This window comes from Polypterus senegalus, chromosome 18, assembly GCF_016835505.1.
Source record: "Polypterus senegalus isolate Bchr_013 chromosome 18, ASM1683550v1, whole genome shotgun sequence".
Classification (NCBI taxonomy): domain Eukaryota; kingdom Metazoa; phylum Chordata; class Cladistia; order Polypteriformes; family Polypteridae; genus Polypterus; species Polypterus senegalus.
In genome coordinates this window covers 22,598,150-22,620,982 of record NC_053171.1, presented here as the reverse complement: position 1 = coordinate 22,620,982, position 22,833 = coordinate 22,598,150, and the positions used below count along the sequence as shown (strand labels likewise).

General features: G+C 38.0%; 1 protein-coding gene across 1 annotated transcript; it reads left to right on the top strand.

Annotated features, from left to right (window-relative positions):
* Positions 1-1,032: 1,032 nt before the first annotated feature.
* Positions 1,033-21,838, top strand: ahsa1a (AHA1, activator of heat shock protein ATPase homolog 1a). Its single transcript, XM_039741596.1, has 9 exons — positions 1,033-1,336; positions 10,723-10,913; positions 12,394-12,476; positions 14,142-14,259; positions 15,015-15,097; positions 15,286-15,414; positions 18,036-18,137; positions 20,824-20,875; positions 21,452-21,838. The coding sequence occupies exons 1-9, from the start codon at positions 1,257-1,259 to the stop codon at positions 21,622-21,624; spliced, it is 1,011 nt and encodes a 336-aa protein (XP_039597530.1). The 5' UTR covers positions 1,033-1,256; the 3' UTR covers positions 21,625-21,838.
* The last annotated feature ends 995 nt before the right edge of the window (positions 21,839-22,833 follow it).

Below are 22,833 nucleotides of genomic sequence, written 5' to 3'. Positions count from 1 at the left end.
AGGTGACATTCCACGCCCCAAGAGCCAGCTTCTGTAGCCAAGGATCGGACCGCCAAGGTCCCCGCCTTTGGCCACCACCCAACTCACACTGCACCCGAACTCCTTGGCCCCTCCCATAGGTGGTGAGCCCATGAGAAGGGGGACCCACGTTGTCTCTTTGGACTGTGCCCGGCCGAGCCCCATGGGTGCAGGCCCTGACACCAGGCCTCTGCCATCGAGCCCCACCTCCAGGCCTGGCTCCAGAGGGGGGCCCCAGTGACCCGCGTTCGGGCGAGGGAAAACACCATCCAATTTTTTTCTTCATCATAAGAGGTTTATTGAACCGCTCTTTGTCTCATCCCTCACCTAGGACAAGTTTGCCTTGGGTGACCCTACCAGGGGCATAAAGCCCCAGACAACAGAGCTCCTAGGATCATTGGGACATGCAAACTCCTAAACCAAAATAAGGTGGCAGTTCGAGGAGGGGTATATGTAAATCAAAGAATATGTATTTTTTTCTTTATATAGATATTTAAAAATATTAGATTGACTACATACTTTCATGTTAAACTGATTTTGAACAGTAATGCATACATGAATAAAATGTGTGATTTGTTAAATATTAATTCAAATTCTTTTCAATTTAATATCTAAATGTGACATGATGGAAATTTCAAATTTTTGTGTTCATGAATGTAAATAAAAATAACTATTCACAATTACTAATCTGTGTAATCGATGACAAGCTGGTTTAGTCACTCTTAAAGTAACTACTTTTTTACTCTGATAGCGCTAGCAACTTTTAAGGAAATGCAAGTTTCCTGAACCTCACACTTACCATTCTTTAGGTTCAAGTAAATTACAGTATTTTAAAATTGTGTATACTTTTCATTAAAACCATAATTTTCTAGACGTAGCATTTTAACATTACAAGCCTTTTTTTCACAGATTAAACGAAGCACACAGACAAACCGGAACTTGTTTCATATTACTTCGTGTGTACGGGGGGTTGTATATATGTTACACTCATTGTGTTTCCAGTAGTTTCTACGGCAAAGAGGTTAAAAGGAGCCGGCCAGTCGCGAGCTTTCTGGAATAGAACGTCAAGACTAATCGCAGGCAGCACTGATTGCCGGTGAGCGGCACTGCAGCGACTCGTTAGAAATAAGTCACAACATTTACATTTTTGGATTGACGATTCCAGATTATTTTTATACTTGTTTTTTGTATGTTTTGTTTGTAATTATTTTTTTTTAATTTCTCGGGTTGCCGGTGTCATGGCTAAGTGGGGAGAGGGGGATCCTCGGTGGATTGTGGAGGAACGAGCCGATGCTACCAACGTTAACAACTGGCACTGGTGAGACTTTAACACTAACTCTTGTTAAATGTTATATATGTATTTTGAATGATATAATTATAAACTTATCACGTCTGCTCGTTTTATAACCAGGATTCTGCTAAAGGTACGGTTACGCTGTTATTTACACCATCCTCCTTTTAAAGCGCCATATTCTGACTCTGTCACACTAAAACGGTGTTTGATTGCTATTGACGACAGCTTCCAGTTCTTGATGGTGGGCACATCACGTTTGAAATGTCCGTGTTTGAACGCTTTGATAGTATGTAGAAGGCATTTGACTTTTTATCATTAAAGTTAAATGCCTATGTGACTCAATATTAAATGTGAACGGCTCATCACTGCCGGTGGTACATTGGGCAAGTTTTTAGCCGGCACGCATTCCGGAAGGTTCCACAGGAAAGAACGTGCGTGTGCTTTTAAACTAATTTCTTTTTTTTATATAAAAAGTATTTTTCGTATTGTGTTAAATAGTCACCAGAGATACTTTTTGATAAAAATCATAGCCTATTTTTTTAACATGAAGGTGTAATGTATTTCAAGTCGAAGTTTACTTCGTGGCGGAACAGACCTCGTATCTTCAGTGATGACAACCACCGCCATCAAAGCTGCATCCAACTTCTGATGTAGCAACGTTAAATCCTTTGGCTAGCGGGAGTTTGTTGGAAATGTGCCTCACCGGGTGTTCCTCGTCTGCTTACTGAATATGGTCTTGGATTTGGTTCCTCGCTCGAATAACCAATGGCGAACTTCAGAGCTAATATTGAGGCGTAACTGTTTTTCCTATTGGTGTTTGACCTGAACTGTGCATTCAAGCGTCGTAATAATTTCGGCCAGCAGACGATCTTGACATGTGGGGACCCACCAATAGTAAATAAAGGTTCAGGTTATAAGTATCTAAATGTATTGGTATGAAACTACGTCCCGCAAGTTAGTGATTCAGTCTTATTGATAACAAAAGGGAGGAGACGGCCCTAACGTGCCTGTTCTTTTTTTTTTTTTTAAGCACATGGGCAGCTAGTGGCCTAAAAGCCATTGACTTTCATAGGTCATTTAAGAACCCTGAAGTGGTTCATAGAATGGCGTGTAAGCTGCAGTACCTTGAAGCTAGAGTTTAAAAGGTTGCCTATAGTAGCAAGCAAGTCTAGAGGTTAAGAACGCTTTAGAGTAAATACTGAGCCAGGAAGGTGGACTGTGGAACTTTTGTCACGTAGCAATTGTATAATGTTTATTAAGCTTCTACCTTTTTGTGTGTTTTAACAAATTTGTATTTATGTGTACTAGTTCTGTATTTATTATAATTTGTATTTTAACTGAAAACTATTCACCACACTCTATGCCTGCAATCATTGAAGAGCTCTATACAAAAATAGCTGTATTAAACCAAAAGTACACACTTTAGGTATTATTGCTTCCCCTTCATAATTCATCCCTTGTATGTACTTAATAAGCTTAATTTTTTGGGAATTTTGAACTCGTCCTGCACAGTTTAATCTGTGTCAGTGATAATAGTAAGATGGAACATAAATCATCCATTCATGAATTTTCTAAACTTGCTTATTTAATAGAGTAACAGGAAAAGTCCACACTCAACCTAATATGACTTTTTGTTGGAGGTGGGAGGAAAAGTGGGGTACCCAGAAAAACATACTATTAAAATAATATGATGATATAAAGTTGGTATATTTCTAATTATTCTCAAAATAGTGTACAAACACTACCAAAAATGCCAGTAATGTTGACCACGCAGCAAATGAACAGCTTATTATCAAATCGGGCATTCTTTTACATTGACACAGCATGAGCAAACAAAATTAAAATACAAGTGTACCTAGAAACCACTTGCATTTTAAGAATTTCAGACTATGCTAAATCTAAAGTAATTTTTCATTCTGTGTAATTGGCTGAAAGGGGATATTCAAAGAATTTTGTTTTTAATGATTTGTGTAAGCAATCTGTTAACAGTAACCTGCCACTCATGCACACATTCCCATGCTTTCATCTCACTGGGATAACTTGGATTGCCATGTAACCTAATGTACATGCTTTTTGATGATGAAGTGCAAACTTCACATAAATGGCAAGTAGATATCAGGCAGTAAGTTAACTGCTGCTCTACTGTGCTGCAACAATTACATTTATTCATGTTTCTCACAGAAATCCATCTAATGCAGACAAAAATATGTGGCACACTAAAGAAAACATCCATCCATTATCCAATCTGCTATATCCTAACTACAGGGTCAAATTGGGGTCTGCTGGAGCCAACCCAGCCAGGGTCGGGGTCTGCTGGAGCCAATCCCAGCCAACACAAGGTGCAAGGCAGAAAATTGACCCCAGCCCACCACAGGGAGCACACACACACACACACACACACACACACACACTAAAGACAATTTAGAATCGCCAGTGCACCTAACCTGCATGTCTTTGGACTGTAGGAGGAAACCCATGCAGACACAGGGCGAACCCAGGAAGCGAACCCGGGTCTCCTAACTGCGAGGCAGCAGCGCTACCCACTGTGCCGCCCCTAAAGAAAACATGGTTGTGTTAATCTTGGAATTTTTTGCAACCTAACTGAATGCAACTGTTTTTCACTAACATAACATTCAGAACCCCACTTGATTCAAATCAACATTAGCCATCACAGGCTACCCTGGCAGAACTGTGGATAAGACTGGAACTGTCCTTGGATGTGTGGTATATTACCTTTTTGGGAGGGTAATACCATTGTATAGGAGAAACCCAAAAGGTCCAGTGTTGTAGTGTGGGATTCAAATCCATTAAACTGGATTCATGAGGCAGCATCACCTACTGCTACAACTCTATACTACCCCCTTCAAACAAAATGTACAATTTTATTTGTTAAATATAGATGACCTAGAACATTCTTAACTGGCACTCACAGGACATGACAGATTCAGTGAGCCAGGTGGGCTTGGTGGGTGGCAAGTCAGTAACTCTATCCGCAAACTAATGCATTCCAAGAAAGAAAAAAAAAAAACTGCACACAATTTACCTTAATTCATTCCCCATACTGATTAATAGCAAGAATTACCATTATTAATCACATGGTGTCATGCATAAGTAGTAGACAGTTGTTCCTTTATTAAACACTTGAAACAACATTTGGTTGATCTTTCCCCCTGACATTTGTCCTTTCTCTAAGATTGTATCCTGACCATTGTGTTTATACCCATATATACACACACACACACACACAGTGGGTACGGAAAGTATTCAGACCCCCTTCAATTTTTCACTCTTTGTTATATTGCAGCCATTTGCTAAAATCATTTTAAATTAATTTTTTTCCTCATTAATGTACACACAGCACCCCATATTGACAGACAAAAAAAAGAATTTTTGAAATTGTTGCAGATTTGTTCAAAAAGAAACTGAAATATCACATGGTCCTAAGTATTCAGACCCTTTGCTGTGACACTCATATTTAACTCCGGTGCTTTCCATTTCTTCTGATCATCCTTGATATCATCTTCATTTGAGTCCAGCTGTGTCTGATTATACTGATTGGACTTGATTAGGAAAGCCACACACCTGTCTATATAAGACCTTACAGCTCACAATGCATGTCAGAGCAAATGAGAATCATGAGGTCAAAGGAACTGCCTGAAGAGCTCAGAGACAGAATTGTGGTAAGGCACAGATCTGGCTAAGGTTACAAAAAATTTCTGCTGCACTCAAGGTTCCCAAGAGCACAGTGGCCTCCATAATCCTTAAATGGAAGACGTTTGGGATGACCAGAACCCTTTGTAGAGCTGGCCGTCTGGCCAAGCTGAGCTACCGGGGGAGAAGAGCCTTGGTGAGAGAGGTAAAAAAAACTCGATCACTTTGGCTGAGCTCCAGTCAAGAGATGGGAGAAAGTTGTAGAAAGTCAACCATCACTGCAGCCCTCCACCAGTCAGGGCTTTATGGCAGAGTGGCCTGTCGGAAGCCTCTTCTCAGTGCAAGACACATGACAGCCCGCATGGAGTTTGCTAAAAGACACCTGAAGGACTCTGAGATGGTGAGAAATAAGATTCTCTGGTCTGATGAGACCAAGAGAGAACTTTTTGGCCTTAATTCTAAGCAGTATGTGTGGAGACAACCAGGCACTGCTCATCACTTGTCCAATACAGTCCCCACAGTGAAGCATGGCGGTGGCAGCATCATGCTGTGGGGGTGTTTTTCAGCTGCAGGGACAGGATGACTGGTTGCAATCGAGGGAAAGATGAATGCGGCCAAGTACAGGGATATCCTGGACATAAACCTTCTCCAGAATGCTAAAGACCTCAGACTGGGCCGAAGGTTTACCTGCCAACAAGACAATGACCCTAAGCACACAGCTAAAATAACGAAGGAGTGGCTTCACAACAACTCTGACTGTTCTTGAATGGCCCAGCCACAGCCCTGACTTAAACCCAATTGAGCATCTCTGGAGAGACCTAAAAATGGCTGTCCACCAAGTTTACCATTCAACCTGACAGAACTGGAGAGGATCTGCAAGGAGGAATGGCAGAGGATCCCCAAATCCAGGTGTGAAAAACTTGTTGCATCTTTCCCAAGAAGACTCATGGCTGTATCAGCTCAAAAGGGTGCTCCTACTAAATACTGAGCAAAGTGTGTGAATACTTAGGACCATGTGATATTTTAGTTTTTCTTTTTTAATAAATCTGCAACAATTTCAAAAATTCTTTTTTGTCTGTCAATATGGGGTGCTGTGTGTACATCAATGAGGGAAAAAATTAATTTAAACGATTTTAGCAAATGGCTGCAATATAACAGAATGAAAAATTGAAGGGGATCTGAATACTTTCCGTACCTACTGTGCGTGTGTATATTTTTTATATATCTTAACATTTGCTTTCTATTCGTTTGCATAACACAGTCCTTCACCAGCAATTCTTTACTCTGTGTCCTCTCAGTAAACTTGTATCTCGCGAATATCGTATTCGTTGTAGGCATGACAAACGCCAGCGGCAGTGTGTCTATAAGCTTGTAAACTTGCGGTTTGCACCGTGCTTTGTTTCCACAGTAGCTGCACTTATGAATATGCTTATATGCGTCACTCGCTTCATATTCTTTTGCTGCCTTCTCAATTGTGTAATGCATTTTTTTGTTCAGCGCTCTTTGGAGCTCTTCCTTGTTCTTTACGTACTGCATTCACAGTCAGTTCACGTGAGCCGCTCTCTTGTGTGATCTTGCGATGTCCACGGCTTTATTTAATGTTCACTAAGACCCAGCACTTAAGTTTCTCTCGCACTTTCGCTGAGTTTGTGCCAAACACTAGACCATCTCGTCTTCGTTTGCATAAGCACAGTCCTTCACCCGTGAATATTTACCTTATATGGGCAGGCACTCAATTACATGGGTGGCGTGATGATGCAGGACGCAACTCCGCCTCACATGGCGACCGAGCTGCAGGCTATGGCCGTATATATGGTCGAAAGTAGCAGGGCTGTGGAGTCTGAGTCGGAGACAATTTTGGGTACCTGGAGTTAACTTTTGCAGACTCCGACTCCTACTAAATTTAAATGGGAATTTAAAAAAGTAAGTTGAAATGTCCCAATTCACACACAGTCATAATGAACTACTTCTCTGCTGTAAGAATAAAGCCCAATGCATGCAGTGCATAATGTTACCACAAAATGAACATGTCAAGTAACCATGAAGCATGCTTTTCATTGACTGTATGCATCACTATATGGGATGTAATGCACAGGTAAGGTGCGGCACCGCTTTCCATTGTGTCGTGTTCCACTGTTACAGGAAACTGTGAACCTAGCCTAAAGCCCCCCCATACATTTACAGTTGCATTGCCGATTTTTTTTTGGCCATTCAACGAGTCATCACGCGTCAAACGCCTGAAAAATCATCTGGTGTGTTCTCAGCTCTGTCGGCTCCCCTTCGCTATGCGCTAGTGAAGGGGGCCGAAGGAGCCGAGAACACAGATCTCCCTATCTGTCTCCAGCAGAGGCTCGTTCTGCTGATCAGCTGGCCGGTGAGTGACACAATGCACTAAACTTCCGGCTGGCTGACAGAGGAGACAGCCACTGCAGCAGACAGAGGCATCACATTACTTTGGATGGGGGAGGTGGTCGAGATTTTCGGCAAGCTGGATCTGCCCGTCCATGTGGACACCCGCAATCTGCGGCCGCCAATCAATTGTGTTTGTCTTTAATCTGGCATTATAGTAGAGTGTTGGCTTCCTAGCCAGTAGTTCTGTGGTGAAATATGTATGTTGCCTTCCTTTCCTTCAATGGATGTAGAAAATACATTGGCATAGTATATACATACAGAGGAGTCGGAGTCGGGGAGTCGGAAGATTTAGAAACTGAGGAGTCGGAGCATTTATCTACCGACTCCACAGCCCTGGAAAGTAGGTTCCAGTTATCACCGTTAAGCATAGAATTTTGAAATTAAAACCTGCATAACTTTTGTAAGTAAGCTGTAAGGAATGAGCCTGCCAAATTTCAGCCTTCCACCTACACAGGAAGTTGGAGAATTAGTGATGAGTCCGTCAGTGAGGGCTTTGCATATATATTATATTATATTTTATATTATATACGAGATTTTCTACAAATCCCTAAGAATGTTGCATTGCTCTGCGTGATCCTGTCTGTTTATTGTAACATATTTATACATTATCATATATCCCTGTCTAATTGTTGACAAAGTAAATGATTACAAGACCAAATGTTTGCATAAATTTCTCTGCAGAGCACAATAATTAGCCCAAGCCAATTGGTAATCACGTTAGCATTGTGCCAAATAATTAGGATGAAAAAGGGAAATACACACAATAGTCAAATCTAATTTTCTAAGGGTGTATTTTATCACAGAATGTTAATCTTTGTATAATATGCTCCTAAAAGTTATAACTGATGTCACAGACTTCATTCACATAATAATCTTGGCAAGTCAGACAGTCATGGCTAGCATCCGCGATCATCATTCTTGCAGTTTGATTAGCCCTGCAACTCCGCCCAACCAGTCTACTGCTCACACCAACACAATTGAAGAGGTCTGATTCTTTTTTTTGTTGGTCTTAATCTGTAGGAGTGGGCTTGTCTGTGTTTGGGAGCTGAAAATCATTAAGTGCTCACCCAAAAGTACATATAATGCAGTCTCAATGAATAAGGAACACCAGTGTTTGGACCATAACAGAATAGAAAAAAGGATAAAAAGGGCAGAGATTGCAGCTGAACTCGCTGTACCTGTAAACCCTTTGTAAGGGCATCAGTTTTGTCAGGCAACATGTTTTTGGCTGCCTGTAAAAGGGGCAAAATCTTTTTACTTTATAAATGGGGGAAAACTGCCAGAAAGTCTTTGCACTTTGTTTAATCTGATGTATCCTGGAATAACTAGTTATTTAATCTGACATCCTCCGGTAACAAGTAATCAGTAAATACACGCCTCAAGTTTGACTCTTGCACTGACTAGAAGTTGTGTAATGTGAAATTGGCTTAACATGCACCTTACCAATATCTGAGAGAACAGCCACAGAAATGACAAGACAGAAGCTTGACACAAACTGGGGTTCAAAATGAGCTGTGGAGCAGTGTTAAAAACCATTGCACTGTTTTGGTGCTCCTGGTAATAGTAATGCAAAGTTTTGACTACTTAAGTAGTCATAATCGCATATTAATTTTTTTTTTTTTTGTGATAAATAGAAACAGTATGTGCTTTTGGGTGTAGGTCAGGTAGTACAGATATATGATATAATCTACTCTTTCAACGAAAAAGATAACGGTGGTGTCTTTCATTTCCTAGGAACATTTGAGTACTGGGGTGTTTTCTGAAGAAATAATTTTAGTGAAGCAGTATTTATCCATCCATCCATTATCCAACCCGCTATATCCTAACTACAGGGTCACTGGGTATTTAGTTGTATGACATGAAATCAAATGTGAAAAACTGGCAGTGCAAAAATTTGGGTACCCTTGTAATTTTTCTGATTTTGAATGCATGTAACTGCTCAATGCTGATTACTTGCAGCACCAAATTGGTTGGATTAGCTCGTTAAGCCTTGAACTTCATAGAGACGTGTGTCCAATCATGAGAAACGTTATTTAAGGTGGTCAATTGCAAGCTGTTCTGCCTTTTGACTCTCCTCTGAAGAGTGACAGCATGGGATCCTCAAAGCAACTCTCAAAAGATCTGAAAACAAAGATTGTTCAGTCTCATGGTTTAGGGGAAGGCTACAAAAAGCTATATCGGAGGTTTAAACTGTCGGTTTCAACTGTAAGGAATGGAATCGGGAAATGGAAGGCCACTGACATAGTTGCTGTTAAACCCAGGTCTGGCAAGCCAAAGAAAAGAAAAGAAAATACAGGAGCGGCATATGCGCAGGATTGTGAGAATGGTTACAGACAACCTACAGATCACCTCCAAAGACCTGCAAGAACATCTCGCTGCAGATGGTGTATCTGTACATTGTTCTACAATTCAGCAAAGTTTGCACAAAGAACATCTGTATGGCAGGGTGATGAGAAAGAAGCCCTTTCTGTACTCGCGCCACAAACAAAGAGTTGCTTGTTGTATGCAAATACTCATTTAGACAAGCCAGATTCATTTTGAAACATAGTGCTTTGGACTGATGAGACAAAAATTGAGTTATTTGGTCATAAGAGTGCTTTGAATGGAGGGAAAACAAATCCACATTCCAAGAAAAACACCTGCAGTGTTAAAGTCGAGGGTCAGATGAATTCAACCCAATATCAACAAATTCTTCAGGATAATGTTCAAGCATCAGTCACAAAGTTGAAGTTACGCATTGGTTGGATATTCCAACAAGACAATGACCCAAAACACCGTTTGAAATCTACGAAGGCATTCATGCAGAGGGAGAAGTACAATGTTCTGGAATGGCATCATCAAAACTCAGCCATCAAATTTAACTGAACTGGAGATATATATATATATATTTTTTTATTTTTTTTTTTAAATGGAAGAATGGTCAAAAATACCTCCATCCAGAATACAGACAATCATTAAAGGCTATAGGAGGCGTCTAGAGGCTGTTCTATTTGCAAAAGGAGACTCAACTAAGTATTGATCTAATATCTCTATTGGGGTGCCCAAATTTATGCACCCGTCTAATTTTATGATACATATTGCATATTTTCTGTTAATTCAATAAACATCATGTCACTGCTGAAATCCTACTGTTTCCATAAGGCATGTCATCTATTAAAAGGACGTTGCTACTTTGAAAGCTCAGCCAATGATAAACAAAAATCCAAACAATTAAGAGGGGTTCCCAAACTTTTTCATATGACTGTGTATTGTCTTGTTACCAAAGCACATGTGGGTTGTATTTTTTTTTTGTTTTTTTGAGTTGTTTGGTTAAAAGTATATTCTTTTGTGCTTCTGTATAACTTCAGGACAGAAAGAGATGCCACCAACTGGTCATCAGATAAAATTAAGGAACTTTTATTGGCGGTGCAGGTGCAGAATGAAAATGGGAGGTGCGAAGTTACTGAAGTTGGCAAAGTGGAAGGAGAAGCTTCTATCAACAATCGAAAAGGAAAACTAATTTTCTTTTATGAATGGAATATTAAGATGACCTGGACTGGTAAGCATACTGTGATGAGCTTTGAAAATAAATAAATTATGCTAAAGAAGGTTCGTTCAATAGAAGTATTCTGTTTGCATTTGAAAGCAACATTAAAGTTTTCATCAAGTAAGTGATCACTCAGTAGTATTTAAAATAATTTATAACATTGTGACATTTTAAGGGAATGAGAAGGACTTGCAAAATTAATGTCTTCTGTAAGAAGTCAATTACAGGCCTATTGAGTTCTTTTATAGAATATAGCCCCTTTACTACAGAATATTACTCAAGCTATGGAAAAACATTGGTGAATATTTGCTTAGATTTATGATCACAGCAAGTGAATCCGTGTAACACTGTTGCTAGATATAATTCAGCTTATAGCTACAGAATAAGTACCTCATTTTCGGTTAATATAAATTGTCCAGGGCACTTATCTTGAGAAATTCAATACTTCTAAAATTTGTGTTTATAAAAATTGTCAAATTGTGTAAATTCAGCATAAAGATTGATAGATAGAGATATATATATATATATATATATATATATATATATATATATATATATATATATATATATATATATATATATATATATATATATATATATATATATATTTTTTTTTTAATATAGTAAATTCTTCTGCTCTTAAAGAGATTCATTTTTGAAGAATGATTGGCAAAAAGCTTCCCGAAGTCCTTTTAAAAGCCCAAACATCTCCATTCTTGGTTAATCCAGTTCTGGGTTGCAGGGGCCTGTGTAAACATTATATAGAATGTGTCCAAGATGTAAATCCAACCCCAGGACATGTAATTGTGAGGCAGCAGTGTTTAAACACTACACCTTTTTTTAATGAGAAATACTGTACTCCTAAGATGGCCAACCATCAAAGGGAAAACCACAATTTCAGTCAGAATGGCAGCAAAACATTACATTCAGATAGCCTATGTCAAGCATCTGGTGTTTATTACTCAAAATGTCACTCAGTAACAAAATCTTTAAATTCAAATATAACTGTAAAGTCTTGGTCAAAGACCACCGTTTGTGCAGACTGAAGACTTGCATTTATTCTACACCAAGTAGTTGCCATGCCTTGTAATAAATATGTGTAATAGGAGCTGAAAGACCAGGGACAAATGTTCATGTTAAAAAGTTAATAATATTTGACAAGAAACAAAAAAGTAATTAATCTTGAAATGTTAAGATAATTTTATACTTTTCACAAGCTTTATTTTGTGCAACACTGGAACTCCCGTATAATGAAATGTGCATTATAAAATCAAAGCTTTCTAAACATTATTGTTTAAAAGCTTAATTAGAAGAAGTGAACTAAAGAATGGAAGCCCATTCCACACCAAAATGTTAATGTATGACATAAAGTGAGATCACCTACAATCTAAAATACATATTGAACAAAAATTTATATTAAGTTTGCTTTTTATCTTTAATTACCTAAATGTCAATTTGCACTTATTGTAAACACCTTTTCTCTCTTTAACAGGAAAATCTTCATCTGGAATAAAATACAAAGGGCAAGTGGAAGTTACCAATTTGTCAGATGAAAATGAACTTGATGAACTAGATGTAAGCATTCTTATTAAAGCGTTGAGTATAAATATTTATAAATGTATTAAGTTGGGCTCAAGGTCCTTTGTAAGCATTTTTCCATCCTCTAAAGTAATGTTTAAGTCTGAAAACCAAACAAACATTTCAAAATATAATATGTATTCCCATTTATAAAGTACCATCAAAAGGCACTTGTGTTCTTGTTTGCTTTCTAAATTTTAAATATATAAGATAATTCAGTTTATGATGAGGTGGTTGGGCAGTACAGGAATAAGTACCTTACAGTAGGTACAAAGTCAAACTTTGTAGGTGTTACAATGCTTAAGAAAAAGGTTGAGGTTTTAAAGCATGATTTAAAAAGAACTATTGATGAAATGGATAGACCTGCACTACAGGGCAGGCAAGAGCTTCACAAAAGCTAAACAGAGCTGCATAATAGTTCCTTGAATCAAGGAGAAGAAATTGGGCGCAAGGAGCTGAAATCATAGCCTTTTAGTTTTCAAACTCGGGGTCTTCACCACTGGGGAGACGACGGATTGCTTACTTAGCTATAGTAAAACCTTTTTTCTGGTAGTGTAGTCTTTTAAACTTTAACAAAATCCCACTACAGCATTTAAATGCATTTAATCTACATAAATGTTTTCAGATTATGACCAGAATATCATATTTTAAAATTTGCTTGGTATTACAAACATTTGTGCAGAATTTTTATGCTGAATTTTGTATGATTTGCAGAAAACACAAAGTAGCTTAATGGCACTGTTCGACTTTAGAAGTGATATTGCATGTTAATGAAATAACCATTTGGTATAGTGAGACATTTGCCTTGATTTTCAAACTGAAAATGTTCAGAAGAACAGCCAAGACTAAAAGCTGGATATGTATTGGAACTGGAGGAATGATGCATTTTAACATTCTTATATAAACTGACCAATTTGTAGTTAGATAATACATTATGTGTAAAATTTTACAGATTGTTTAAGAAGTATTACAAACAACAACCCCCTCAAGTTACACACAAGAATAATAAAAAATAAAATAAACTTCTGACTCATCTAAAGATAAGAGTAGTTACAGTGAGGTGCTATGAAGGTGCATTGCCATAGGTATGAAAGAGTCTCTGTAGCATTTCTTAAAATACTACTAAATTTGTTAAAAAGTCCTGAGTGCTAATTTGTCAGAGCCATTATGAATAATGGTGCATATCCTCTATCAGTTTTATCGTCTTTCTGTCCTCCACTTCTATCTCAAGTGGGTTCAGTGTGTGTCTCACAACTGAGCCTGCCTTTCTAATTAACTTGTTGATTTGGAGGATTACACTGACTATCACAGGACTTGTAAAGGAGGTCAACATTCAAAATGAAGGAACACAGTTAATTTATGATTATACAGTGGCAATAGGTAAACAAATGTTAAAAATTACTAATAATGGCTAATCAAAATTGCTTACAGTTTTTACTTTTTGTCATTAATAAATAAAATGCTTTTGAGAGTGAATATAGTGCTTCTCCATGTACACCTTTATTTGTATTTTAAGTAGTTTATTGGATTAACATGACTTAAAATGTGAAGTAGAGGGATAGCTTCTTTTAGAGAGATCATGCTTGCCTTGCATCAAAGCCCTTAAAGTACTTCATATTTAAAATTAAGGATTTTTTTTTTTCTTTCTTTTTTCAAATTTAGATTCATGTGTCACTTGGCAAAGATGAGCCTGAAACCAACCTTTTTGAGCTGATGAAGAAAGAAGGTACAGAAAGAATCAGACAAGCTTTAGGAACATATGTACAAATGCTAAAAACAGGTACAAAACTTTTTAACATATTTATTTTGAACCAGTTGGTAATGTATGCAGTATTTAGTGAGGGGTATTGACGTTCTGGGAACCTTTTTTAGTAATTTTTTTTCCACCCTTCCTTCCATACACAGATTTTTGTAACTTATGTATTTAATTCAGGGTTGCATTGATGCCAGAGTAAGCTCTAGATCAGTGAGCTGTGGAAAGGGTGGTAGCCCATAGCAGGGCACTTCTTTCTGCTTGTTCTTATTTGGAGAGAAAAAGTGCCACATTGCCCATCCATCCATCCATTTTCCAACCCGCTGAATCCGAATAGGGTCACGGGGGTCTGCCGGAGCCAATCCCAGCCAACACAGGGCACAAGGCAGGAACCAATCCTGGGCAGGGTGCCAACCCACTGCAGGACACACACAAACACACCCACCAATCACACACTAGGGCCAATTCAGAATCGCCAATCCACCTAACCTGCATGTCTTTGGATTGTGGGAGGAAACCGGAGCGCCCGGAGGAAACCCACGCAGACACGGGGAGAACATGCAAACTCCACGCAGGGAGGACCCGGGAAGCGAACCCGGGTCTCCTAACTGCGAGGCAGCAGCGCTACCACTGCGCCACCGTGCCGCCCGCCACATTGCCCTTTGTATAGTATTTACATATAGAGACTGTTGATTTGGGGAGTAGTGTTGTGTGTGTTTTCTTTGTATTGCTAAGACACTATCAAATTGAAATGTTTGTAATTTGCCCAATTGCTTTTTCAGAGTTTACACAAGGTATGATATTACCAACAATGAATGAAAACAACCAGAATGCAGCAAAAAATGAACATAACGACATACATAAGGTAACATAATTGATTATAATGTATCCTTTGTAGTATGATTATTAGCTATAATTTGCAAGATTTGGTCGGACCAAAAACCTTGGAATTAGTCTCTGGAGCTGTCAAACAGAAGTACTAACCAAAGGAACCACAATGTATTCCTTAATGAAATGAATAACACAAATTTACTTCATATTTTTCTTATCTAGCAACCTATTTCAAAGCCATATAGCCTTCAGGAAAGGACAGGAGTAAAAATTCCTACATGTCAATTTATCTTGAAGGAGGATTTTCTTACTTCATCAGAGGAGCTATACAGAGTGTTTGTAACAGAGGAGGTGGGTAAAGATTTATTTCATATTGCTGTGTTGAGTAGATGTGCATTCTGAAATGGTGTTTTTTTTGTGATCGGCTCTCCTGGAAACTAATCTAATTGAACTGTGGCTCTATCAGCACACTGATTTATTAAAAAATATGTATCTGGATACTGCGGTGGGCTAGCACCTGCCCGGGGTTTGTTTCCTGCCTTGCACCCTGTGTTGGCTGAGATTGGCTCCGGCAGACCCCCGTGACCCTGAGGTTAGGATATAGCAGGTTGGATAATGGATTGATGTATTTGGATACATTTTTTTTTTTTTTTGAAAAAATTGTACAGTACAATTTTAATCGGGAAGAATCATATATTTGCACCTGAGTTTGTCTTTTTGGTATTTAATGGTATTCTAATTAAAAGTTTCAATACCTTCTGGTTTCAAAAAATGTTGCACGTTGTCTGTATATGTATCTTATTACTTTGAAAGGTCAATATTTACTAGAACTTTTTTTTTTTTTTTGAACGCATGTCTTTTTTGCTGAACTCTTGAATAACAATGCATGAACATCAGTGCTCAAGTGCAAGTACTGCCAATATGTCTATGGTAGCTAACACTTTACAAGACTAAAAAAATAAATTAGAGGGATAGGAAACTTAGCCTGTCACTTTTATTCAGATTATGACTTTCCCTCTATCAATTTCATCAAGAGAAATGGTGCACGTTTTCCTAAAAAATGTATATTGGTAACACAGGTACTCAACTTTCTGTAAAGCCATTGTATTGTTTATGAAGCACTGTTGCATTTCCTCCATATCTGATCAGGTCCTCTCCATATCTCTGGTTTAATTTGCAATTCCGTAATATACAAAAATACATAATATGAAGTGGCTTTCTATGTCGTGTGTTATACCAGTTATTCTGTTTATTACCTGTAATGAGAAATCAAGCAAAATGACACCTTTTATTATGTTAATTAAAAAGATTACAATATGCAAGCTTTCATGGCAGCTCAGGTCCCTTCAGGCAAGATGTAATCGCATTACTAATAAAACAGTGTCATTTTGCTTGAAGTCGTCAGTAGATTGATTGGAAGAGCAATGGGGATGGGGTGTCTCATGAGGTCATTGTGAAGGGGTGTGTGGTGCTCCCAGTAGTTTTGCAAAAGCACAAAATTCTAAGTCTTTAGAGTCCTGGTGCTCTCTATTTTGCAATATAGTTGCAAGACATGGATGCTGTCCAGGGGCCTGAGATGAAGACTGAACTCCTTTGGTACTTGCTGTGTTTCCTCAAAGAATCCTTAAGTACTGCTGGTTTGACTTTGAATCGAATGATCAGTTGCTCATGTGGTCCCAAATGAGGCACATTACTTGCATTGTGAGGGAGCATCAGTTACAGTGGCACAATTCCCCATGGGTTATCTGGCTCATAGGATCTTCACAGTTGAGGACACAAGCAGCTGGTCCAGGCCAAGGAGATGCACACAACACCAGGCTACAGACGATAGATGGTAATATTTGGAGAGTGGGATCGGACCTCATGTCTGCCTCGGGGGTTGACAACCAGGATCATAACTTGTTTCATTATGTGGCTTGTTAATCAATCAAATGGCAAATGCCATAGGGAGGATATAATATAGACTAACGTTTTAAAAATTTTTTAAAACGTGATCTACCTTTTGCGATCTACCGGTCGATCGCGATCAACGCATTGGCTACCCCTGCTGTAGCCCATCTGTTTCAAGGTTTGATGTGTTATGTATTCAGAGATGCTGTTTTGCTTACCTCCGTTGTAATGAATGGTTATTTGGTTCCAGATGATAGAATGGTAACAGTACTCCGTCTGGTCATTGTCCTCTGGCATCAACAAGGCATTTTCGCCCACAAAACTGCCAATTAACTGGATCCCCCTTTTTTTTTTTCTTTCTCTGTAAACCGTAGAGATGGTCATGTGTGACAATAACAGTAGATCAGCAGTTTCTGAATACTCAGACCAGCCTGTCCAGCACCAATAACAATGCCATGTTAAAAGTCACTTAAATCCCCTTTCTTCTCCGTTCTTATGCTTGGTCTAAACTCCAGTAGGTTGTCTTGCCTGAATGGAAAGAGTTGCTGTCATGTGACTGCCTGAGTAGGTATTTGTGTTAGTTGAACAGGTGTACCTAATAAAAGTGGTGGGTGAGTGAGCGTGTATGTGTTTTTTATATACAGTTTAACAAAAATTAAAAGCAGACACTTAGTATAAATATTAGTGTGTCCTCTAATCCATTCTACTTTTGATTTTATTAAAATTAACATTCCATACAACCAAGTCAAGATTAACAAATTTTTGAATTTTAATAAGTCCTAGTTGTAAGAATTAATCCAATTGGCAAAAGGGTTGAAGGTAAATCTTTAAGAATTTAGACTCTAGATCTTAAAGACACTACGGAATATGTTCAAGCCTATATCCCAAGACCAAAAAGATGGTCTAAGAGGGCTTTATTCTGAATAAAGAGAAATAAAAACTTGCTACTAATCCAAAAAAAAAGTTGCATGTTCAAGAATTTATAGAAACCTAAGGTTTAGGAGTGAAATACCAGTGTCTCATGTTTCAAAACTGTTGTAATTGTGAATATCTAAGTCAACATTTTCTTTTTTTTTTTTTAGATGGTGCAGGCCTTTACACATTCATCTGCATCTGTGAATCCTGAGAAAGGAGGCAAATTCAAGCTCTTGGAAGGGAATGTTACTGGTGAATTTTTAGAAATGGTATGAGATTGAAGATTCTCGTTTCTCCAACACACAAACAAAATATTTAGATTTAGAAGAAGTAAAGCAGTTGACCTAATCATCACATTTTTAAGCTATTCAGTTTTCTGGCTGAAATATCTTGGACAATTTGAGATTCTGCTGCTAAAATGCAGTTTGAGCACTGATAACTCAATATGCTTCATGCAGAAATTGGGATGGAAATAAATAAGTTACTAAAAGGGTGTCCCAAAATTCACACAAGAAGTAATTTTGATAGGGAACACGGGTTTTTAATGAAAAATTGTAAATTTTTTAATTGATTCATTAAGTATACAGTATAGGGTTGTGTATGGAATAGCATATCGGGTAAATGGCCTCCACGGCTTTGCTGCACATACGCACTCTTTTGTCCATGACCATTTTGCATAAATGTGGCTGAATTTCGTTGATACAGTGCTCAATTTCCTCCTTCAAGGCGTGGGTGGTTGTGGGCTTGAAGGCATAAACCTTAGACTTCAAAAAAACCCCAAAGAAAAAAGTCCAAAGGCGTTAAATCGCATGATCTGGGTGGCAAATTCTGATCACGAAAACGGGAAACTACACGACCAGGAAAATTGCGAACTGTAGCTGCCAAACCTTCATTATTTTTAAAATATTGCTTAATAATGAAAACGCATTCTTTCGTGTAGCGCTCCATTTTTAAAAACCCTGAACTGTGAGCTGTCACGCGTTTTTTTTTTTTTTTTTTCGTTGGCAACACTTTACTGCACAAATGGCACCAAATTCAAATCTTGTGTGAATTTTGGGACACCCTTTTAGTTCATTTAAATGAATTAGGCACTTGATTGATTTGGCACATTTTACATTAAGGTTTGGAATTGGGGACAAGAAAACATGTATTTTGTAACCAGATGCTTTTATCCAAAGACTTACAAAAGAAGTCAACCTAAAACAAGGTTACAAATTTAATACTCACAAGTACAGAGCTCTAAAACAGGACACAGTGCTAGTTAATCTTTATGTAGCTACAAATAACCTATCACAGCCATTATTTAGATGGATAGTCCTAGAACAAGAGAATTATCAAACACTTCTTAATGACAATAAGGGAGGCAGCAATTTGAGAGGAGCTGGGTTGCTGCTTCATCTAGCTGAGAGCTCCACATGGAGAATCTGAATTGAAATCTGATGCCACATGGAGGTGACCTCACATGATGCTCCTCACTCCCAGACCTGAGAAGAAGCATACAATTAAAACTGTCTCTGTATACACTAGTGGTGACCAATTCAAGTTCTCTGTAAGTAAGCATCAAGGGTTTGAACATCTGTGCTGCAACAGGGATCCAGTGTAGCAACCTGTAAAGAAAACTTGGTTAGCTGAACACAAGATGTGCCACTGCACTTTTGAATCCACTGAAATTGCTTGGTAGCAGATACAGGTACTCCTTCCAGTATAGGGTTGCAGTGTTCCAGAATGATGTAAGACCAAAGTCTGGACCAGAAGTTGTGTTGCATACTCTTGTAAGGTACATTCTGATCTTGCAGATGTTATACAGAATGAATCTACACAATGAGAGCGCATTGCAGTATGGTTGATGAAAGACAGCTGGTCATCATTCACCACTCCATGTAATAGGATATAAAATAGATGGGCTAGCTGAGATAACAAGATCATCCATCTTTAGTAGGTTGAGCTGGACATGATCTTTTTCGTCCATGTTCAGATCACTGAGACAGGCAGAGATTCTAGTTGATACCATGTGGCCCTATGGAGGTAGTGACAGGCATTGATTGCTCTATATGAGAAACCATGGTTAATGATGATGGGGCCTGATGAGGTGGTGTACAGAAAGTGGTGGAGAGGACCCAGTACTAATCCTTGGGGGTACCTTTGTGCTTTTCTTATTGCATCCTTGACATAGGGACATAGGGCATAAAGTAGAATCTGGCCAAGAGGTAGGATTCGGACCATATAAGTGTAGTCCCAGTAGTGCCAAGGTCAGAGAGGATGACAAGGAAGATCTGATGTTTGTAAGTTTCAAAGGCGGGAGAAAAATCTAAAAGAAATCAAATGATATTTTGCTTTGCCTAAGAGTAGTTATGTTGGTGCTTTCAAATTATATACTGTTTGTGGGTGAGTCAGAAGTCTCCTCCTGTGTCCTTCACCAAGCACGTAAACACAAATTTGCAAGTGCTAATGGCACAGGAAGAACATCTTGCTCCTGTTTGATTTCCACATTAACTGGAATGTCTCTTTGCCACTCTCAGAACAGACTAATAATCTGAAGAAGAGATTTTCATGTACGCATCTTTAAAATCTGTCCATGTGATTTTTATTTTGCATCTCTTTTCTTTCTGTTGCACTAAAATATAAGAATGTACTTATGTTGAAGATGTTTCTGTAACACATTGCAAGTCGCACCCTATTAACGCTGTTGCACACTAACTCTTGCTCATGTGCTATCTTCTAACCACATGGAACACAGTTCCCTAACTATCCATATTTGGATAAAAGCACCCTAGTATATTTTGAGCAGTACTTTACGTAAACTAATTTCAGGATTTAAATACCTATCAGTTGTGGTTTACAACATGTACAACAATTCAGAATCTATTATAATTATATCTCTGGCAAGGAAGAACCTGAATGCCGGGGGATCGGGAATGTATGCAGTACAGTTAACACAGTTGTTTGCCCATTCAGGTTCCTGAAGAGAAGATTGCAATGAAATGGAGGTACAAGACATGGCCTTCTGGTAAGACTTTTTTTTTTTCTTACGATGTTACATGCCTCATGAAAAATGAAATGCTTTGGGGAAAATGATTTTTTTCTTTTCAATAAAGTGCAAAAAATTCTATCCGCAATAATGCAGTAGTCCTGTTATATGGTTTATAAAAATTACTGGCCAGGTTTGTTTTTCATTAAAGCTTTTGTGTGCTGAAAAAATTCTAGTACTAATGCTTTATTCGGGATAACCCCGAGGTATCTTTTCATATCGATCTAACCACTAAGCCAAGAATAAGAACCAGATCATTTTTCATTCTTCTTGTAGTTTAAAACTGGCTGATAGTGTGCCACATTTCATAAGTGGTTAATAAAGTGGGCCATTTTTGATTACAACTAAAAATTTAGTTCTGGTTACTTGTGCTCTTAACTTTTGGGGTCTGACCATTCTGACAACCTACAGCAATGGGTTATGTCAAGTTAAATGTAAAATAAGTATGCAAGGTATTCAGAATCATGCAGTTGATTCAGATGTAGATTCTAGTAAATGACTTTGATATCCAAGTAAAAATAGTCCAATCTTTATTTTCTTTCTATCTATCCACAGAACATTATGCAAATATTACACTGCTTTTTAAACCAGCAGCTGGAGAGACTCATTTAGAAGTACATTGTAATGGGGTTCCAATTCATGAAGAAGAGAGAACAAAGGAAGGCTGGCAGCGTTACTATTTTGAGGGTATTAAACAGACATTTGGTTATGGAGCACGATTATATTGAAGATACAATGTCACAGACTTGAACTGTAAAGAAAAGATACCATTATGTTGTTGGTCTGTGTGTGCTTTCGTTTAGTACATTCAAGCAGAAGATTCAGTGGTTGAAATGCACTTTACCACTGTTGTTGGTTCAGATTCCCACTGTAGTAAACACTGGTCTTGCTCTTCCGATTCTTATGTTACAGCAATCCATTATTAAATGTTATTTTTACTTAGCTTCTTTTGTGTGTATTTTTCTTACAATAAAGAATGTAAACCCTCCTTTATGGCTAGTTTTAAATATCAATTAATGGTATACTGTAGCAGCTGATAGGACCCTATTCTACCAAAAAAAGCTGCAAAAGTCTGTTTGTGGGGAACAGTCACAGTTAAATTGATGTGTTGTTGTTGTGTTTTTTTTTTTTAACTTTACATTTTTAGGCTAAAACTGAGAACAGTAGGCTGTAGTGACACCTGTCATCCTATTTCTTTCATTATTAATTTGTCATTGAAAAGAACCCTCTAACAGTCATCTTATTTTAAATGATCTCACCTTTAGTTGACGCTTAGTTACCACATACTACTGATGACATCAATATCGATGTATATATTTTTTAATATGGATCCTCCAAATTGATTCTGTAGTGAATTCCTAACCAATGTTTCACCAAGACCTCAGAACTATCTGTACTGCAGTTAAGTTCTTTTACACCAGTCATGTTATGCTATGTCTATCCGAGCAAAACATTTGTTTAAAATGCGTCTTATGTTACAAAAGATAGTATACTAGAGACATTGGTCCAATATTTTGAAGAGCAAAATTACATAGTTTTACAACCAAGCATATAAGCTACAAATGAAGTTATAAAAGTGCTTTGAGTAAGATGTAATTTATAAAGAGTGGCATTTAGGTAACAAAGGGCTTTTTTAAGGGCATGAGCTATTATGACCCTCTGTGATATATGTGAACATATTCAAAATGCGTATAGAAGAAAGGGTTATGCCACAGGAACATGCACCACTCTCAACTGAGGCATTTACAGTACACTTACTTGAAATTAAACCGTGTGATGGATCCTTGGTCTAAGCATCCTAATTATGTCAGTAAAAGAATGTTCAAGCATCTCGTTTAGAAATTAAGTTTTCTAATGATGCAATCTATTGTCATTTCTGCTTGGTTCTGAATTGTATGTACTGAATTACAGCAATGTGTGTACAGTATATACATAGA